General features: G+C 36.9%; 1 protein-coding gene across 4 annotated transcripts; it reads left to right on the top strand.

Moving 5' to 3' along the window:
* The first annotated feature begins 7482 nt into the window (after positions 1-7482).
* On the top strand, positions 7483-15129 carry LOC131314350 (protein NRT1/ PTR FAMILY 8.2-like). 4 transcript variants are annotated; one of them, XM_058342925.1, is made up of 5 exons: positions 7483-7960; positions 9454-9661; positions 9758-9975; positions 10974-11527; positions 14060-15129. In XM_058342925.1, exons 2-5 carry the CDS (start codon positions 9526-9528, stop codon positions 14892-14894), a joined length of 1743 nt encoding a protein of 580 aa, XP_058198908.1. In that variant the 5' UTR covers positions 7483-7960; positions 9454-9525; the 3' UTR covers positions 14895-15129. The 4 variants fall into 4 exon arrangements, with proteins under 4 accessions (XP_058198908.1, XP_058198909.1, XP_058198910.1 ...); XM_058342926.1 differs by having other exon boundaries at positions 7720-7984; positions 9460-9661; XM_058342927.1 differs by having other exon boundaries at positions 7720-7960; positions 9460-9661.
* Positions 15130-18050: the final 2921 nt, after the last annotated feature.

Below are 18050 nucleotides of genomic sequence, written 5' to 3' on the forward strand. Positions count from 1 at the left end.
CACAGAAAACAAAAAGGTTACCAAGAAATTTCTAAATTAAGGAACATAAATAACAGGTAGAACTTAATTAGAAGACGACATCCACATGAATCTTGATCAAATATTCAATATTCGATCTCTAGATGTGCACTGCAAGGAGAAGATTCACGCTTTTTTTTTTTCTCAGCAATATCGGTCAATATTTGATAAATATGATATTTGAAGTGGGTTCGAAAAGTTCCCACAATAGACTTGTATAGATTAGGACCATCCAGTCCCATAAGCAAAGCGAAGAGCATCCCTGTCCCTTCATGTATATAGCAAAGGACAGGGGATGCCAGCTCTGATCCCACCCCAAATCGGCAGGGGATTCGGGATGATTTTTGAAGAAAATCCGGGGGACGGGTATGGTGTGGATATGTGTCTGTCCCAATCTCGAACTCGCCCCGTCTCAAAATTCATGTTATACTAATATACCGGTATATTAGTTTTAGCCTTTTAATTAGGTTACGGTTTCACTTTCTTATTGTCACACCCAAAAAATGAGAAGTAATCGGTCGTGTACCGCAAGGCCAACTCATGGAACACGTAGCCTAGAATAAAATAAGTTGTCGAACAACAATGATTTTTTTATATTAAATAAATCCAAAGCCAAATAAATCTCAATCATGAACATGGGGTAAAACCATCCCATGAACCAGTCAATAAAAATTTACCACCAACAATATAGTAATTCCATTTTACTCAAAAGCTATACAAAGTGCGGAAGCGATGATTAAAATCTTTATACTAAATGCAACATCCTATGGAGGTCAATAAAAAGAAATCCCCGAGATACCGCCAGAGTTCTTACCTAACTCCCCAACTTACCTGAAAGAGAAGTTGGAATAAATCCGTACGAGCTCAGTAAATAGCAAGTATAGTAATTCCATTTTACTCAGAAGCTATACAAAGTGCGGAAGCGATGATTAAAATCTTTATACTAAATGCGACATCCTATGGAGGTCAATAAAAAGAAATCCTCGAGATACTGCCTGAGTGGCCTAACTCCCCAACTTGCCTGAAAGAGAAGTTGGACTAAATCCGTCAGCTGACGAGCTCAGTGAATAACAAGTATGTATATTAAATAAAGTTGAAAACGGAGATTAAAATAATTTACCATTAAACATAATTTGGCATACAGAGTGTCCAACAAAATAATAAATTAATCAATAAAGGGATTTAACCAATAAACATTCTTAGTGGTGATCACAACAATAACTCCATCAATAATGGGGAACCACAATCAAACAGTACCATGGCCAAAATAAATCTCATCAAAATTGGATCCAATATCGAACTTAGAGTCACCAGGGTTGGCAGCCTGTGGTACTTTTCCCTAAGACGATTCGGCGAAAGAAAGCCGTTGAGCATTAGGGTCACCGATTTAACACGGTCTTTTCCCCAATGGCCAGGGTCACCAACACGAGAAGGAATAATTTCCATGGACTTCCGAAATAAATATTCCCATTAATATCCACCAAATTCTCACCAAAAAGAATATTAACAATGGATCTCAAAAAATTCATCGCATGCCAATTTATAGAACAACTTATAAACAGTTTTGAGTCTCCGAATAACATTCATATAAATTTCTGAAGGAAATACTTTTAAGAGACACAAGGAACTTTCGAAAATACGTAACATACTTAACTACTCACCTGGGTCCAAACATAATGCAACTTGAATATGCAAAAAGATGCTAACCTGAACAAAGAGAATCATATAACAATATTATCGCAACTATATCAACATATCTAATATACGACTACCTAAAAAGATGAAACCTAAAGCTATAAATTCAACTTTTAACTCCAAACCCAATAATTTGTTTCCCTCAACGAAAGACCATGGCTAGACACCTGTTCCAAAACTAATAACTTGCTCCCAATATACTGAGCACATCCAGAGCCATTGCCATTCATTGACATGGCATCAACAACGCCATGGCAAGAACCAAATACGGCCAAAACCCCACTGATCACAACATTTAAAATGGAACTCATACCAAAGTCATCATTCACAGCACACACAAACCACCACACCGCCACATACATCGCACATCTCTCTTTCTCTCTCTCAGACTGCATCCGAGTAAATTATAAGACACTAAAAAAAATGTGTAACTCCCTATCAAAAGGAAATACTCCAATTTAATGGAACCAATGAAGAAGAACGTGAATACATACCGCAACTGAGATTGACAGCAAGATTATCAAAGGACGCTTCGAGAACCTTTACACAGCTGCTGCGGCTCTCCCAACGCCTGCTCTCAATATTCGATCTCTTATAATATAACCCTAGATTCCGTTCAATTGTCAAGAAAGTACAAGAAATTATGGGAAAATCAACTTTTTCATAACTTTTATAGTGTTTAGTTGCTAGGAAAGTAATGAGAAATATGTTCTTAAGTTTTTCTGCAAGATTTACTTTCTTGCAAAAGTGATCCGGCCAAAAGCATAGGATTTTGCGTCACGGAAAAGTTTTCTCCATTGTGGAGCCAAAACAATTGGCGGGTAAGAAAAAAAGCGAATGACGCCAATACTAACAAAATACGAATTAGGTTCTTAGAAAGGCACTTTGGAATTTACGTGAGTAACAACAATTTCGACTACTGTGGTGCTTTCTGAGATAATTGTTGTGGAAAAAATTCGTAAGTGGTTTTTTTTTTGAAGTATTTATTTATCTTGTCATTAGTCTTTAATTTTGTTTTATACTTACTAATTATCAGTTTATCAATGAGTTTTTGTATCGGCAACTAATCAAGCATAGTTGTTTAACATTTGTTTATTTAGTTATCATCTACTTATTTTTTAAGCTTCATTTTTTAAGCTTTATGTTAAGGCTTTGTATTAGATAAAATACATTTTCTGGTATGTGTTAGCTCTCAAAGTTACTTTTAGCCATGAGAAATAAAAAAGATTCTCAAAAGTGTATTTTCTCAACAAATGAACTACTAAACTTTAGTTTTCCTGCAAAAAAATTTTGTCAAATGAACACTCACAGGAAAATAGATTTCTTTTTCCTTTACTTCACTTAACTTGACTTTTCCTGAGAATAACTTTCCTGTATAACATTTCTGACAACTGAACGGAGCCCTAGTCTAATATAACTGACCCATGTTCTCTCCTAAATACTCCCTCTGTCCCATAATATTTGTCCGGTTCGCAAAACGATGACTATAAAATAATGTATTTTTTTCAAGAAAAAATTCAAATTTTTTTCATAAGTTAAAAAAACTCGTCAAGATCTAGTAAATTGTTGAATTTTTTTTCAACTTTTCTTACAAAAATTGTATTATTTTTACGCCTCCGTTTTGCGGGCCGGACAAATATTATGAGACGGAGGGAGTAATAGGTGACCACTTACTAAAGTATGTAAATACGGTACAACAATAAATACTAAAACCATTTAGACTTTAACCCCAATACTATAATAGTGCCGACAACAGTTATACTATGCGGATACTATGCGGGGAGAGAGAAGATATCAATTAGGATCCCAACCATAAAATCATCTCTCTCTTTTTTAATGGTAGAAATATAATTATCAGGAATAAAAAAAGACGGGGTGTAACACTCATTCAAGAGATCGAACATCTTTCTTGATGTTTTATGCAAAACCCTTTTAATCTTCTGTTGACTTCTTACAATCCAATAACGACATGCTTGAAATGACCGCGGCATGCCAAAAACAGGTGATAACACTTGGATGCCCTTGAATGAGTTACCTTCCACGGGGTTTACTATGTGATAAGTGCACACTATATATACGCTTTGATTTTTTGATTCATTTTAAGTTCTATTTTGCAGTTTTTTTCTCATATGCTAGCTTTAGTCTATAATGAACATATGGTAATTAATGAAGCTTATGTTTTCTTTTCCATAGTAGTGAAGCTATTAGTAGTAATTTTTTTCAAAGTTGGATCCCCAATTTACCGTTGGAGATTGGGATGGGAGATGAGTAGGGGCGGGTGGATCGGGGACGAGAGGATAGTGGTATCCACCCCCACCCATACCACCCCGTTGCCAACCCTATTTCGGCCTAATCCTATGTATTAGTGTGAACACAATTTAAAATGGTGTGAAGAACACCATGCATAGTGTAGCCAATGTGAAATGAAAAGGATGTTGACTAAATTTGGGCGCACACATAAAATCCCGGGAGAAATTAAAAGATTTTTACTATGTGACTTTTATATTCCAAAAAAGTCTTAAGGAGTATAAAAGATGATGCACAATTACGGCCCACCCTCACTCACCCATTAGCCTAATAGGTTTCAAATCATGGATATAATTTTAGTGTGGTGAAATTATCACAAATGGAATGGGTGGGTACTCTGAATGTGAGTGGAAAGTCGTGACTGGTGTGATCGTGTCAGCTTTTCAGGAGATTTGCGTTGTGTAGTTGGGATGTTCCTCCGTCCCCAAAAAAAAAAAAAAAAAAAAAAACTTTATAATTTCATCAAACCAACCTCATAATAACTTTGGCAGATGAGGACGACATATGTGTCTGTAGTTTCCAACTTGCAACAAGTCAAGTCACAAGTGTGGGTGAAGCAGTTGTTTGTGGTGTAGTTTACGGGTTCGACCATCTTATCCTGAAAAGTGACCATCTACCAAACAAATAGAAATGAACAAAAATAAAAAGTACTGCGAATTCATACTATCGTCTAATATACGGTAGAAACCCCATTCAAATATTAATGCCTTTGTTTGGATGAGTTTTTGAAAATTTTTGGGTTTGGTTTTTAAGTAATGAGTGGAGAGAGAAAATAGGGTAATGATGAATATATGAGTATTGAGTGGAGAGAAATAAAGAGAGAAATAAAAAGAGAAATGAGAATAATGATTGAAGAGATGAGATATAACGGAAAGTCTAGATACACCGCATTCCACCGCACGGCTATTGGGGCTCATTTCGGGCCCCACAAAAATACAAAAAAATATTCATAAATTTTGAAATAATATTTTATGAGATCCTGTAAAAAATCGGCTTCAATGGATATCGGTAGATATATGTTTTTTGAATTTATAGGAGCGAAACTGCTCAGTTTTGCAGTTTTCGCTCCTATAAATTCAAAAAGCATATCCACTGATATCTGTTGGAGCTGATTTTTTACAGGGTCCCATAAAATATTATTTTAAAATTTATGAATATTTTTTTGTATTTTTGTGGGGCCCAAAATGGATCCCAATAGCCGTGCGATGGACAATCACCGCACCCCATGTGCGGTGGTCGTAGTCTGGCTTTGAGATATAATGAGGGTAATGATTGGAAGTAAAGATAATGAGTGTTTGTTTAGGTTGGAAATTTTTTTTCATGTTTGAATCCAAACAAGGCATAAATATTTTGAGTATATAATTAGGTTACGTGCACCTCAATTAATCCCTTAAATTCCAATGCCACTCTCAATTAGCAGGAAGTCCGATAAAACCAGAGGTAAACTTATATGTATGATCTGATCCCATAAGACCATCTCCAGTCCTTCCCCATTTTAACACCTAAACTCCATTTTTGGGTAAAACCATCAAAAATCCATCTCCAGTGCTTACCCAAATGTGCACCCATCTTTAGGTTTTACCCTTTTATTTTTTTAGTTTAAGACAGGTTTTACCTCTTGTATCCCCAAATGAGGGACGACCCAAATCTTTATCCAAATTTTCAATTCCTATTTTTTGGTTGGTTCTGGTAGGGGCTGGTGACTTTTGGTGGTGCTAGTCGTTGGTTTCAGGTGGTGACCAATTCCGGCGGTTATCAATGGAGGTGGTGGTTAGGGTTTTCTAATGGGGGTGTTGGACGAGATAATAGGTTCATCCAAGTTGAGAGAGAGAGATGCTCCAGCAAAGATGGCGACGAAGAAAATGCGGTGACGATAAATGAGATCTCCCCCCCTCTCTCTCTTATTTACATTAATGCCATTGGGTATTTAAAAGTAGTAAATTTTGGATAGAACTTGAGTTCTGACATTGGAGATGCTCCTACCCAAATTGAGTTTTTGCTCAAATTGAGGAAAAAAATGAGTTAGGACTATAGATGTTCCAAGGGTTTGTTTGGAGGTGGGAGAAGAGAGTGGGATGAGGGTGGGGTGGGGTGGGATAATCTAAGAAGGGAAGGCTCTTATCCGGTGTTAATTTGGTTCGCCTCTTAACACCCAGGTTGTTTATCCCACCCGTTAGATTATCCATTTATCCGGGTAAGGAGAATTACTAATGTGCCCCCAAAACCCTTCAAATCCTTTTTCTATTCTCATCACATTGTTTCGTCTACTCTTGTTCACTCGTATCAAGTACCAAACAAACTCCTCCTTAGCTACTTACCGGGGAAAAAAAATCTCCTAATCTATGGTCCAAGTCTTGTCTTTGACAATGCTAATTTTGATTCTTCAGTACGGGCATCGATTTTGAATGTACTAGTTTGTTGCAAGATTACGTAAGCGATCGAGAAAAGAGTGCAAGAAGCAGAATGGGGAATTGGGGATGAAATTTTCTGCTAGCACAGAAACAGAATATGGGTGATCAATGTTAAAATTAGAGTAATTGGTCACTACATTATTGTTTTTTTTTTGGTAAGAGAGAGTGTCCCAGACCAGCTTGTGTGCACCTCGTACTAATTCCTACAGCTCTTTTCATAACTGTTTCACATGCTTACTCGTGGGGGTGAGGTGTCTTCAAGAATTACGGATAAATGGAATCGAATCCGAGACCTTAGAAAATGAACAAACCCCCTGAGTCACAAACAAGCGAATTCAAGGAAGTTGGTACAGCCCCTTTCGCAACCGTTTCACATGATTTTTTTTTTTTTTTGGAAACTTTTGCTAGTGGTTGCGTATCACAGTTGTATATAATTGTCTCATCCACATGCTTCGATAATATAACATGGGTGAGTATTATGCAATGCTATTACGGATTACTTTAACCACAAATTCGATCATAAACCTTTGAACCCTCTAAATTTTATTCGTATTTGCTAAGAATTAGGGTGAGTTTTCCCCAATTTTACAGTATTTTTTTTCGTCTTTTCTAAATTTTTTTAAGTTTCGCGTTTTATTTCCGGAAGAATTATTAGCTTTTCGACGAGAACGATTTAAAAAGTAAAGAATTATGACAAAAAACCAATACATTCAAGAAAGATGAAAAAATACCAAACAGTCGATATTTGTTGTCTATGATGTAGTCTTATAATAACTTTTTTCATATTTTTGTGATTCTGCTTATCGAGACGAATAATTAATAATAAAAATTAAGATTGAAAAAGAAAAAAAAATTAACAAAAATAAAAATTACCAAAAAAAGATATCGAACCAAAAAATTTAGGATGAACTCACCCAAAAGCTCTGATCAACTGGGATGTTATACTCGTATATTATACGGAGTACTTTCTTGTTTCAGTCCTTGAAGATGAGGTCCTCATTTTTTGATTCAAAAATATCAACAAAAGAAATGGGATGTTGGCCCCCCTCTGACGACTAATGAATTTTGTTGACTTTCATGACACACACTCTCTCTCTCCCCCTCTCTCTCTCCTTTACCAAAAGCTTCTCATCTCATCTCAGCCTCTCTCTCTCTCTCTCTCTCTCTCTCTCTCTCTCCTTTACCAAAAGCTTCTCATCTCATCTCAGCCTCTCTCTCTCTCTCTCTCTCTCTCTCTCCTTTACCAAAAGCTTCTCATCTCATCTCAGCCTCTCTCTCTCTCTCTCTCTCTCTCTCTCTCCTTTACCAAAAGCTTCTCATCTCATCTCAGCATTTGCATTATCCCACCTGTGTATATTCCAACTGGGAAAGCATACAAAAACCACTGTGTATTTATGAACTATGTCAGCAAAGCAAACGGGCTTTGACTCCTCACTTTTCGTACCAATACCATGTACATATTCTGTAACTCCGGCATCCATTCACTCCTCCGCAACATTTTAGATCTGTGAGGCAAAGCTGCTTTCTGGGTACGTATTCCATAAAATCCTCAAGTACGTTTCAGATTCTCAAATCTTTTTAATTTGACTTGGCCCAAAAATAAATAAATAAATTCGCACTTTATTCATGCATTCCTCCACACACCACCCCACCCACCCACCCCGCGTATGCCTTGATGTGAAAATCTTTCGTGCTCTGGCTTCTGTTTTTTTTTTGGGTAGATGTCTTTCGTGCTCTGGCCTTCTTCATTCTGTCACTGGTCTTGTTGATTCAGACCATTCAACTCCCAAAAAGATTGTCCTGAACTGGTTGATAGATTTCTTGAAAGTATGGTTCTTGATCCCACTGCCACTACTGATGGGGAAATTCATAAAATGGTCAAAACTTCTCCGGTTTTTTTGGTTAGGAATCAGATGCTTTATAGACTTGTATTAAGAGTCTGAGACACAGGGAAAAAGAGAAAAAGGACAATGAGTATTTAGATGGTAGTGTTTGTTAACTGGGGAACTTTTTTTTTTTTCCTCTCTCTCTCTCTCTCTGGGATTTGTCGAAGATTTTGAGGTTACGAGTTTTTTCTCAAACACTATGTAATTTGTATTATATCTTCAAAGCTTCTTCCACATGAGGAATCACTTATCTCATCGATATATATGATTTAAAGAATAAACTCTGATCAAAATATGGTTTTAAAAAAACTGATCGAATTTTATACTTCCTCCGTCCCAAATAGAATGACAATTTTTGAAATTCATGTAATTTTTCATCACTTATATTTTTCAATCTATAATGTTTTTCATGAGTTTGAAAACTTTGTATAATAGAACTAATCGAGAACTATCAAACAATATCCATATTGCAGATTTTTTGAAATTCATATTGCAAGATATAAGGAATTGAAATTGGCACGGATATCAAAAATTTACATCCAATTTGGGACGAAGGGAGTAGCTTTATAACTGCCAACGTATTGGCTTATATCACTCTCTGAGAGCAAGTCCACTAAACCCATATAGTAATTAGGAACTCGGGGACCTGTAGTGCATACAGTTGTGTAATGCGCAATCTGAGTTGTCCAACAGTGTTTTTAATGGTCTAGATTTGTTAGAGGTATTATCATGTTAGAAGAATCCTGCAGTGCACTACAGGGTGTTAGAGCGAAAATTATAATCAGCAATGAAAAGGTCATAATTGGTGTCGAATTTGGCGGCAACTTCGACAAATTTGTCGCATCAACCCAGCCACCCAAGCCAGCTGATCTGCATCCAAAAATTGAGTTGGCTTAATCCAAGGATTTAGATTTGAGATTGGGTAAAAACGGCACCAAATTGATGCAACAACATTGCTATTTTTTTTTTTGGCTTTTTGATACTGTAACATGTACGGATGGTGCTCAACCTAAGGATGACACCAAAAAGTTATTTTGATATTACCGGGTGGACTTGCTCTTACCTTGCTTCAAATGATAGTTGTTTAACTCATCGCGTTGTGAATATACACTCAACCCCTTCCCTTAATATTCCAGTTCCAGATCACTTCTTGAGTTCCACCTTTAAAGTGTTTGAGAAAATTCCCAAACACGGATCAATTGTGGATCATGAATTCAACAGATGGTGAAAACACCATGGAAAAAGAAAAAGATAACTATACGAAGGACGGGACGGTAGATTATCGTGGTAACCCTGCCAACAAGAAGAAAACCGGAACTTGGAAGGCTTGTCCCTATATCCTAGGTACTTATGTTTTGAATTGGTTATTCATATGATAATTGACATTCGACATTGAAGAAATGGTATTAATCAAGCTTTATGAGCTTTATGTTTATACAGGGACTGAATGTTGTGAAAGATTGGCGTACTATGGAATGAGCTCCAACTTGGTGCTTTATTTCAAGCATCGACTCAATCAGCAGAGTGCAACCGCTTCTAAAAATCAATCCGATTGGTCCGGTACATGTTACATCACACCACTAATTGGTGCATTTCTTGCTGATTCCTATCTCGGAAGATATTGGACAATTGCCTGCTTCTCAATCATCTATATCTTCGTAAGTCCGGTTTGTTTATTGCTATATTTGTTCATCAACTAAGTGAATTTGTTTGACTCAGTTTTAGAGGTTTGAAAAGCCGGTGCAGGACACAATTCTGATGCATCACATTTGGATTGCGTTTATGCCAATAGGCAAAGAAGTGTATAAGCCTAAACTAACAAATGGTTTTTACAATACCATGGACTTAATTATGTGCCCTAGAGACTTAGAACAAGGTAAGAGTGATGATTATTTCCAAGGGGCTAATTTGTTCATAATAAATACACTACTTAATCCAGCCTTGCAAATTATGCTCATAGACGCAAAAAAATCCTTAATATCTTTCCAAAGTTTATATGCTACCAATGTCCTTTGGCTTAAAGAGTTCATCTGCTGATGATTATTTATGAAGCTATAGGACAATTGCCTGCCTGCTTCTCAATCATCTGCCATTGTATGTCTGATTTGTTGAATCTGTGTTTATTAACTTGATGAAGTAATTTGACTCAGTTGTAAAGTGAAGAAGCTATGGGACATTAATCTGCATGGGATGTGCTCATTTCTTCTGGCAATGGACATGGAAGTTCATCAACCCTAACAACAATTTGTTTTTTAAATCCTTGACTTAATTATTCTTTGGCGTAGAATGCTTATGAACATAACAAAAAGTTGCAGTAAATTAGAATGAATATTTCCAAGTGGCTAATGAATTCAAGAAGTTTATTTTAGTTTCTAAAACAATAAAATTACTGTTCCTGGAAACTTGGAAATGCCAGGTGAAAGGGTAGGCGTATATTAACATGGATTGTGGTTTTAAAAACTGATATGAATTAGTAAATGATGATATGTCCATTGACGTAGTAGAGTACAATGTTGAAAAAGTATTCACGTAGTCGACTCCAATTCATAATGATGAAAGGGCTTAATTTGGTTTGGTAGCAGAGTTCTACAAAAGTTCTTTGGTTTGAATTATTAGCTTGCTCTGAAAATACTTAAAGTATCTCCATTACGTGTAGGGAATGACTCTGTTGACATTATCCGCATCAGTTCCGGGCCTAAGGCCAGCCTGTGTTACGAAAGAAGATTGTCACCCAACACATACACAGAGTGCAGTCACCTTCCTTGCTCTTTACCTGATAGCATTGGGGACCGGAGGGATTAAGCCATGTGTCTCTTCCTACGGAGCAGATCAGTTCGATGATGCTGATGAAGCCGAGAAGAATCACAAGAGCTCTTTCTTCAACTGGTTCTATTTCTCAATCAATATCGGTGCACTCATTGCCTCTTCTGTGCTTGTTTGGGTACAAGACAATGTGGGTTGGAATTGGGGGTTTGGCATTCCCACTGTGACCATGGCACTTGCTGTTGCGAGTTTCTTTTCCGGTACTCGGTTGTATCGGAACCAGAAGCCCGGAGGCAGTCCTCTGACTCGGATATGTCAGGTGATAGTGGCATCGGTGAGAAAATGTCACGTTAAAGTGCCTGAAGATAAGTCTCTTTTGTATGAGACAGCAGATGCAGAGTCTACCATCAAAGGAAGCCGGAAGCTTGATCACACGAAAGATCTGAGGTGAGCATCATATTGGTTACTTGGTTTTTTGATTTCAGCAGGAAGATAAAATGACATAAAAATGGTGTCTCTACTAACGATACGGACACCTGACAAGACACAGGGACCCCCATTTCAGCAAAATGGAGGACACAACATGTTGAGGACACCAAAAAGATGATATTCCGTATATTTCAATATGCGGCTTTTTTGAATTGTGCTAGACAGGGATGGAGCTAGGGAGGGGCCAGTAGGGGCGGTCGCCCCTGCGAAAAGAAAAAAAAAACTTTACTTATTATATGTAAAATAAAAAATTTCTATGAAGGTATAGAGGCTTGCCCCCCTCTAGTATTTTGGGGGAAAAGAATCAAATGGTAGTAAGTAGTTAGTAACCTTTGAAATGCAAGGATACCAATATTAATTTTGTAAACGCTATAGGTAACAAAATATAGTAAGGGTTAACATAGTGAGTACTCAAATATTTAACTCCCAGTTTTTACCCACAAAAATCCCTAATCGTTAAGAGGGTTTCATACGCCGGACGTTTTTTTTCTCTCTGCCTAAAAAAATCTTCATGGCACACCAGACCTCTCTCTCCTTCTTTCTTGACACAAGAATCCCACATCGTCAAAACTTTGAAGACAGTTTCGAGAAAATAAGAACATAGGAGAAGAGATTTTGAGAACTCTAAGTAATCTTGGTGAAATCTAAATTGTAACTATGAAATGAGTGAATACTAGACTCCACGACACGATGGGGATGAACTTTAGCAAGTTTCTAAATCACTTACATGGAGAGGGATAATGCGAAAATGTTTGATGCCGATCCTATCATTGAAATTTTTAATGATATGAATGAGCGGAATGCAATTGAAGTTGCCTCGTTTTACTAGATAAGTTGAGGTAAGTCATTAATACTTTTGCAATATATATCAACTTCCGTGGAGGCACTGTTGATAACGATTATCATTTTGTTGTCAATAGTAATCTTAGCTTTATCACTTTGGACTTTTGATTTTTGTGTTCCATTGTTTGGGAGGGGGGAAACATGCTGATAGAACTTCCCAGGGAGTAGCTCTTTACGTAGGCAATGTATAATCAATTTCTTTTATATGCTTGCCGTTTTATCTTTTTTATTGTTGTTTGATTTTCTATTTTGAAGATATGGTGCAAAGGTCGTTGCCGAAGCAAGCATCTCGCATGCATAGGCACAATACGTTTAAGAGTGTCACGCCACGACACATGCACAACGCGAGCACGAAAAGAGCACGGACACGACACAACATGATTAAAAATTTAAACGATTTTTGATTTTTGTGTTCCATTGTTTGGGAGGGGGGAAACATGCTGATAGAACTTCCCAGGGAGTAGCTCTTTACGTAGGCAATGTATAATCAATTTCTTTTATATGCTTGCCGTTTTATCTTTTTTATTGTTGTTTGATTTTCTATTTTGAAGATATGGTGCAAAGGTCGTTGCCGAAGCAAGCATCTCGCTTGCATAGGCACAATACGTTTAAGAGTGTCACGCCACGACACATGCACAACGCGAGCACGAAAAGAGCACGGACACGACACAACATGATTAAAAATTTAAACATATAAAATAATTAATCACAAAAGTAGATGTAAGCTACATGTACACTCTTTGTCCTATAATTGATGTGTCACAATGTTGATGATTACAAATAAAAAAGTATTACATTCATTTTTAAATTTGCAATTGATTGTCGATTGATAGTTGAGTAGGAGCTAACTTAGTTAAAATGTACTCAAACTATAGTGATGCAACTCTTACCTATTTACATTCATTGTATTACGAAATTGCAATTTTTCATAATTTTTTGTATTTTTTCAGTTTAATTGTTTTATTTTAGTATTTTTATGCAGAATTGGTCGTATATTTTATTTAAATTCTTTTGGGAGCATAATTTATGAAAAGCATAATTAAGTATGGAGTAGTCATGTTGCTATTTTTTACATTTTTGAGTTTTAACGTATTCATGTTTTTATGCACGTTGCTTTTTCTTTCTTTTTTTTGTCTCGCTTACATGGTCGCCCCTGTGTAGTAAAATTCCTGGCTCCGTCCCTAGTGCAGATAACATTGAGCAATAAAAATTCTGTATGTTCCAAACTTAGAAGACCAAGTGATGGATGAAAATGGTTGCCTAATTTGTCCAAAACTCCTTACAAAATGGAGGTGTGCGTTTTGACGCGTTTGAAGTATATCCTGTTCTAAAAAAACATAGCATGGCAAGGACATGTTTGCACGAATGTTTGACATGGCATCCAAGAGTGTCTGGCGTGTGTCGGTGCCCGACACGACACACAACCCTCTTGGACTGGTGCTTAGTTTCTTTATTTAGCTTAACATATCATGGGTCACGACCCATACATGTTGGCCTAGTACCTTAAAGAAAGTGGGCATTGAAAACAAATGGGTATATGCATGTCCTAGTGACCTACTGACCTGCCTGCAATATGGATGCTTCAATGTTTCTTTTCCTTTCGGATTTCTGTCTTTGATAGCTCTCACCCAATGTTCTTAAATGTAGTTTCTTCGATAAGGCTGCTGTGGAGGTAGAATCCAATGATAAGAAGAGCTCAAAAGACCCATGGAGCCTTTGCACGGTGACCCAAGTTGAAGAGCTAAAAGCCATTGTGAGACTGCTTCCAATATGGGCTACAGGTATCATCTTTGCTGCTGTATACAATCAGATGGGCAACTTTTTCGTGTTGCAAGGTGAGAGAATGAATACCCGTTTAGGCCACACTAGCTTCCACATCCCACCTGCATCACTTGGTATTTTCGACACCCTCAGTGTCATCTTCTGGGTCCCAATATATGACCAAATCATTGTTCCATTCGCCAGAAAATTTACCGGCCACAAAAACGGATTGACTCAACTTCAGCGAATGGGCATTGGCCTCGTCATATCCATCTTCACTATGCTATCCGCTGGTATTTTGGAGCTTGTAAGGCTTAGAATTGTCAAAAAACACAACTACTACGACCTCAAACAGATGCCCATGTCTATATTTTGGCAAGTTCCACAATACTTTTTAATTGGGTGCGCAGAAGTATTCACCTTTATCGGACAGTTGGAATTTTTCTACGAGCAAGCACCAGATGCCATGAGGAGTTTGTCCACCGCTCTCTCACTCACCACCGTCGCGCTAGGAAACTACTTGAGCTCTCTGTTGGTTACTATTGTCACCTCAATTAGTACCAAAAACGGGAACCTCGGCTGGATACCTGACAACTTGAACTATGGTCACCTAGACAACTTCTTCTGGCTCTTGGCCATAATGAGTGTACTCAATTTAGGGGTCTATCTCTTCATAGCGAACTGGTACACGTATAAAAGGCCGGTGGGGACTCTCCGTTGATAGCAAAAGAGAAGCGGCATTGATTAAGAAATATATACTCCTGCAATCTATTGTTTTCTTGGATTTCAGCACTGTGATTCAAGCTTTGTGTATATAGTCTGCTTTAAAAATCATCCTGCATTTGAAGAATTTGGTGAAGAGATGATGATTATATGATTATGTAAAACAAGTCAAGCACAATCAAAGTGAAAATGAACTTACCTGCTTTATTGAAATATTTTGATTTCCCTGATAAGTTCCTTCTTCTTTTCATCAACAGTATCAATTTGGCACCATGATGTTTTCATTCGCGGTGTATAATTCCACCTTAATGCTTTAATGCTTTGAAGTTCTATGGCTGGCAAAACACTAAATTCATTTGTGAACTCCTTTAACAAGTTAGATTGTTGCGAACAATGTTATTAAGTACTACATGGAGGCTGGAGCAGATGAGCACCGAAATGCCTAAATGATCGCTGTATGCGTGTTAGACATGTTAGGGACAAGGGACATGCCAGAGATACTCATAAATATGTGTAGGACACGTTAAGCAGTGCGTCCACTAATCGTATTTGTTCACCACTCAAGGTGTTGAGGACTACTTGACTTGTTAGGTAGTCTTTGATCTCATGCTATCAATTTTTGTATTGGGTCAGTTCATACGAATTTTATTGCACCTTTCATCTCTCTCTCTCTCTCTCTCTCTCTCTCTCTCTCTCTCTCTTATTTACATTAATGCCATTGGGTATTTGAAAGTAATAAAATTGGGTAAAACTTGAGTTTTGGCATTGGAAATGCTCCCACCCAAATTGTGTTTGCTCAAAATTTGACTCAAATTTGGGGGGGTAAATGGGTTAGGACTAGAGATGCTCCAAGGGTTTGTTTGGAGGTGGGAGAAGAGAGTGGAATGAGGGTGGGATGGGTTGGGATAATCTGAAAAGGGAAGGCTCTTATCCGGTGTTAATTTGGTTCGCCTCTAAACACCCAAGTTGCTTATCCCAGCCCGTCAGATTATCTAGGTGTGGAGAGTTACAGATGTGCCCCCAAAACCCTTCAAACCCTTTGTTCTATTTTTATTAAAAGGAGGATTATATAAGGGCAATTAAGTAATTTTTCATATTATTTCATCTACTCTTGTTCACTTGTATCAAGTACCAAACAAACTCCTTCTTAGCTAACCTTTCTTTTTATCCCACGTCTTACTATCCCCTACTCTGCCTCATTCTTCTCCGTTTCGCCCGACAAACCGACCATAAAAAAGTGAAAGTATAAGCATCACTGCGTGTTACTACTATTCACTTCACCCATGCGGGCACTATCATACCCGTCCAAATCTATGGTCCAAGTCTTGTCTTTGACAATGCTAATTTTAATCCTTCAGTATGGACATCGATTCTGAATGGAGTATAAAAAAATTTGGATATATCTCTGCAACGTCCAGAGATGTAAACGTTAATTGTTTACATAAATTGTGAGCCCACAGGTCCTCTGCTCATTTAACATTTGCTTAATTTGTTGCAAATCATTACTACAAGGTGGTGTCAAGATTATGCAAGCGATCGAGAAAAGAGTGCCAGAAGCAAAATGGGGATGAAATTTTCTGTTAGCACAGAAACAGAATATGGTTGATCAATGTTAAAATTATAGTAATTGGTCACTACATTATTGTTTTTTTTTTTTTGGTAAGACAAAGTGTCCCGGACCAGTTTGTGTGCACTTCGGACTAATTCCTACAGCCCTTTTCGCAACTGTTTCACACGCTTACTTGTGGGGGTGAGGTATCTTCAAGAATTGCGGGCAAATGAAATCGAATCCAAGACCTTAAAAATGAGCAAACCTCCTGAGTCACAAGCGAATTCAAGGAAGTTGGTCAAGATATTAATGCATATTGCGTATGCACGCCATTATTATTAATCGTCTTTTTTTTTTTTTTTTTTTGTGAAACTTTTGCTAGTGGTTTCGTATCACAGTTGTATATACTCCATTGTCTCATCCACATGCTTCGATAATATAACATGGGTGAGTATTGCGCAATGCTATTACGGATTACTTTAACCACAAATTCGATCATAAAACTTTGAACCCTCTAAATTTTATTCATATTTGCTTAGAATTAGGGTGAGTTATCCCCAATTTTACGGTATTTTTTTCTTCTTTTCTAAATTTTTGTAAGTTTCGCATTTTATTTCCTGATGAATTATTAGCCATTCGACGAGAACGGTTTAAAAAGTTAAAGAATTATGATTAAAAAAAATTAAAGAAAGATGAAAAATACCAAACAGTCAGTATTTGTTGTCTATGATGTCGTCTTATAATAACTTTTTCCATATTTATGTGATTCCGCTTATTGAGACGAATAATTAATCATAAAAATTAAGACGGAAAAAGCAAAAAAAAATACCAAAAAAAAAATTACTGAAAAACAGATATCGAACCAAAAAATTAGAATGAACTCACCCAAGAAGCTCTGATCAACTGGGATGTTAGGGGGTGTTTGGGAGCCTACTTTTTGGCTTTTCATTTTTAATTTTTTGTCTTTTTGGCTTTTTTGACTATGGTCAAAATGTGTTTCGAATATGGTAGGAGTGTTTGGAAGATATGTGCAGAATATATTTTGGAACAGTGGTCGTGTTTGGTAGATAAATGATGAAAATGAATTATAGGTTGGTTTTTTACCATATTGCCCTTGTTAAAAGATTATGAATCATGCTTTTTCCATTTATTTTTAAGTTAGTAGTTAAATAAAAAAAATTGGTTATTGCAGTTTTAAAATATTCCATAACTTTGAGTTATAAATATTTTTATTTGGTAATTAAAAATATTACCATGTAAGTAATATTTGAAATAAGAAAACCATTAACTTCATTTAACGAACTGAAAAAAAAAATACACACATTGCCAACATTACACAACTACTTCAGGAAAAAAAACAAAAAGGAGAAAATGTAAAAATGGGAAAAGTACCTCCGGACCAACTTCTCACTTTTGGCCTCTAACTCCAAAAATGGTGAATAAGTTTTCAGAAAAGCTATTCCAGAAGTAGCTCCCCAAACACTCAAAATGGGAAAAGGGGAATCTGAAAATGAGAAAAGGAAGGAGCCAAACACCCGAAAATGGGAAAAGGAGTATCCTTATTTAGGGGGTGTTTGGACAAATAAGCCAAAGTGGCTTATTTTT

The sequence above is a fragment of the Rhododendron vialii genome, chromosome 13a, assembly GCF_030253575.1.
Source record: "Rhododendron vialii isolate Sample 1 chromosome 13a, ASM3025357v1".
In the NCBI taxonomy this organism is placed as follows: domain Eukaryota; kingdom Viridiplantae; phylum Streptophyta; class Magnoliopsida; order Ericales; family Ericaceae; genus Rhododendron; species Rhododendron vialii.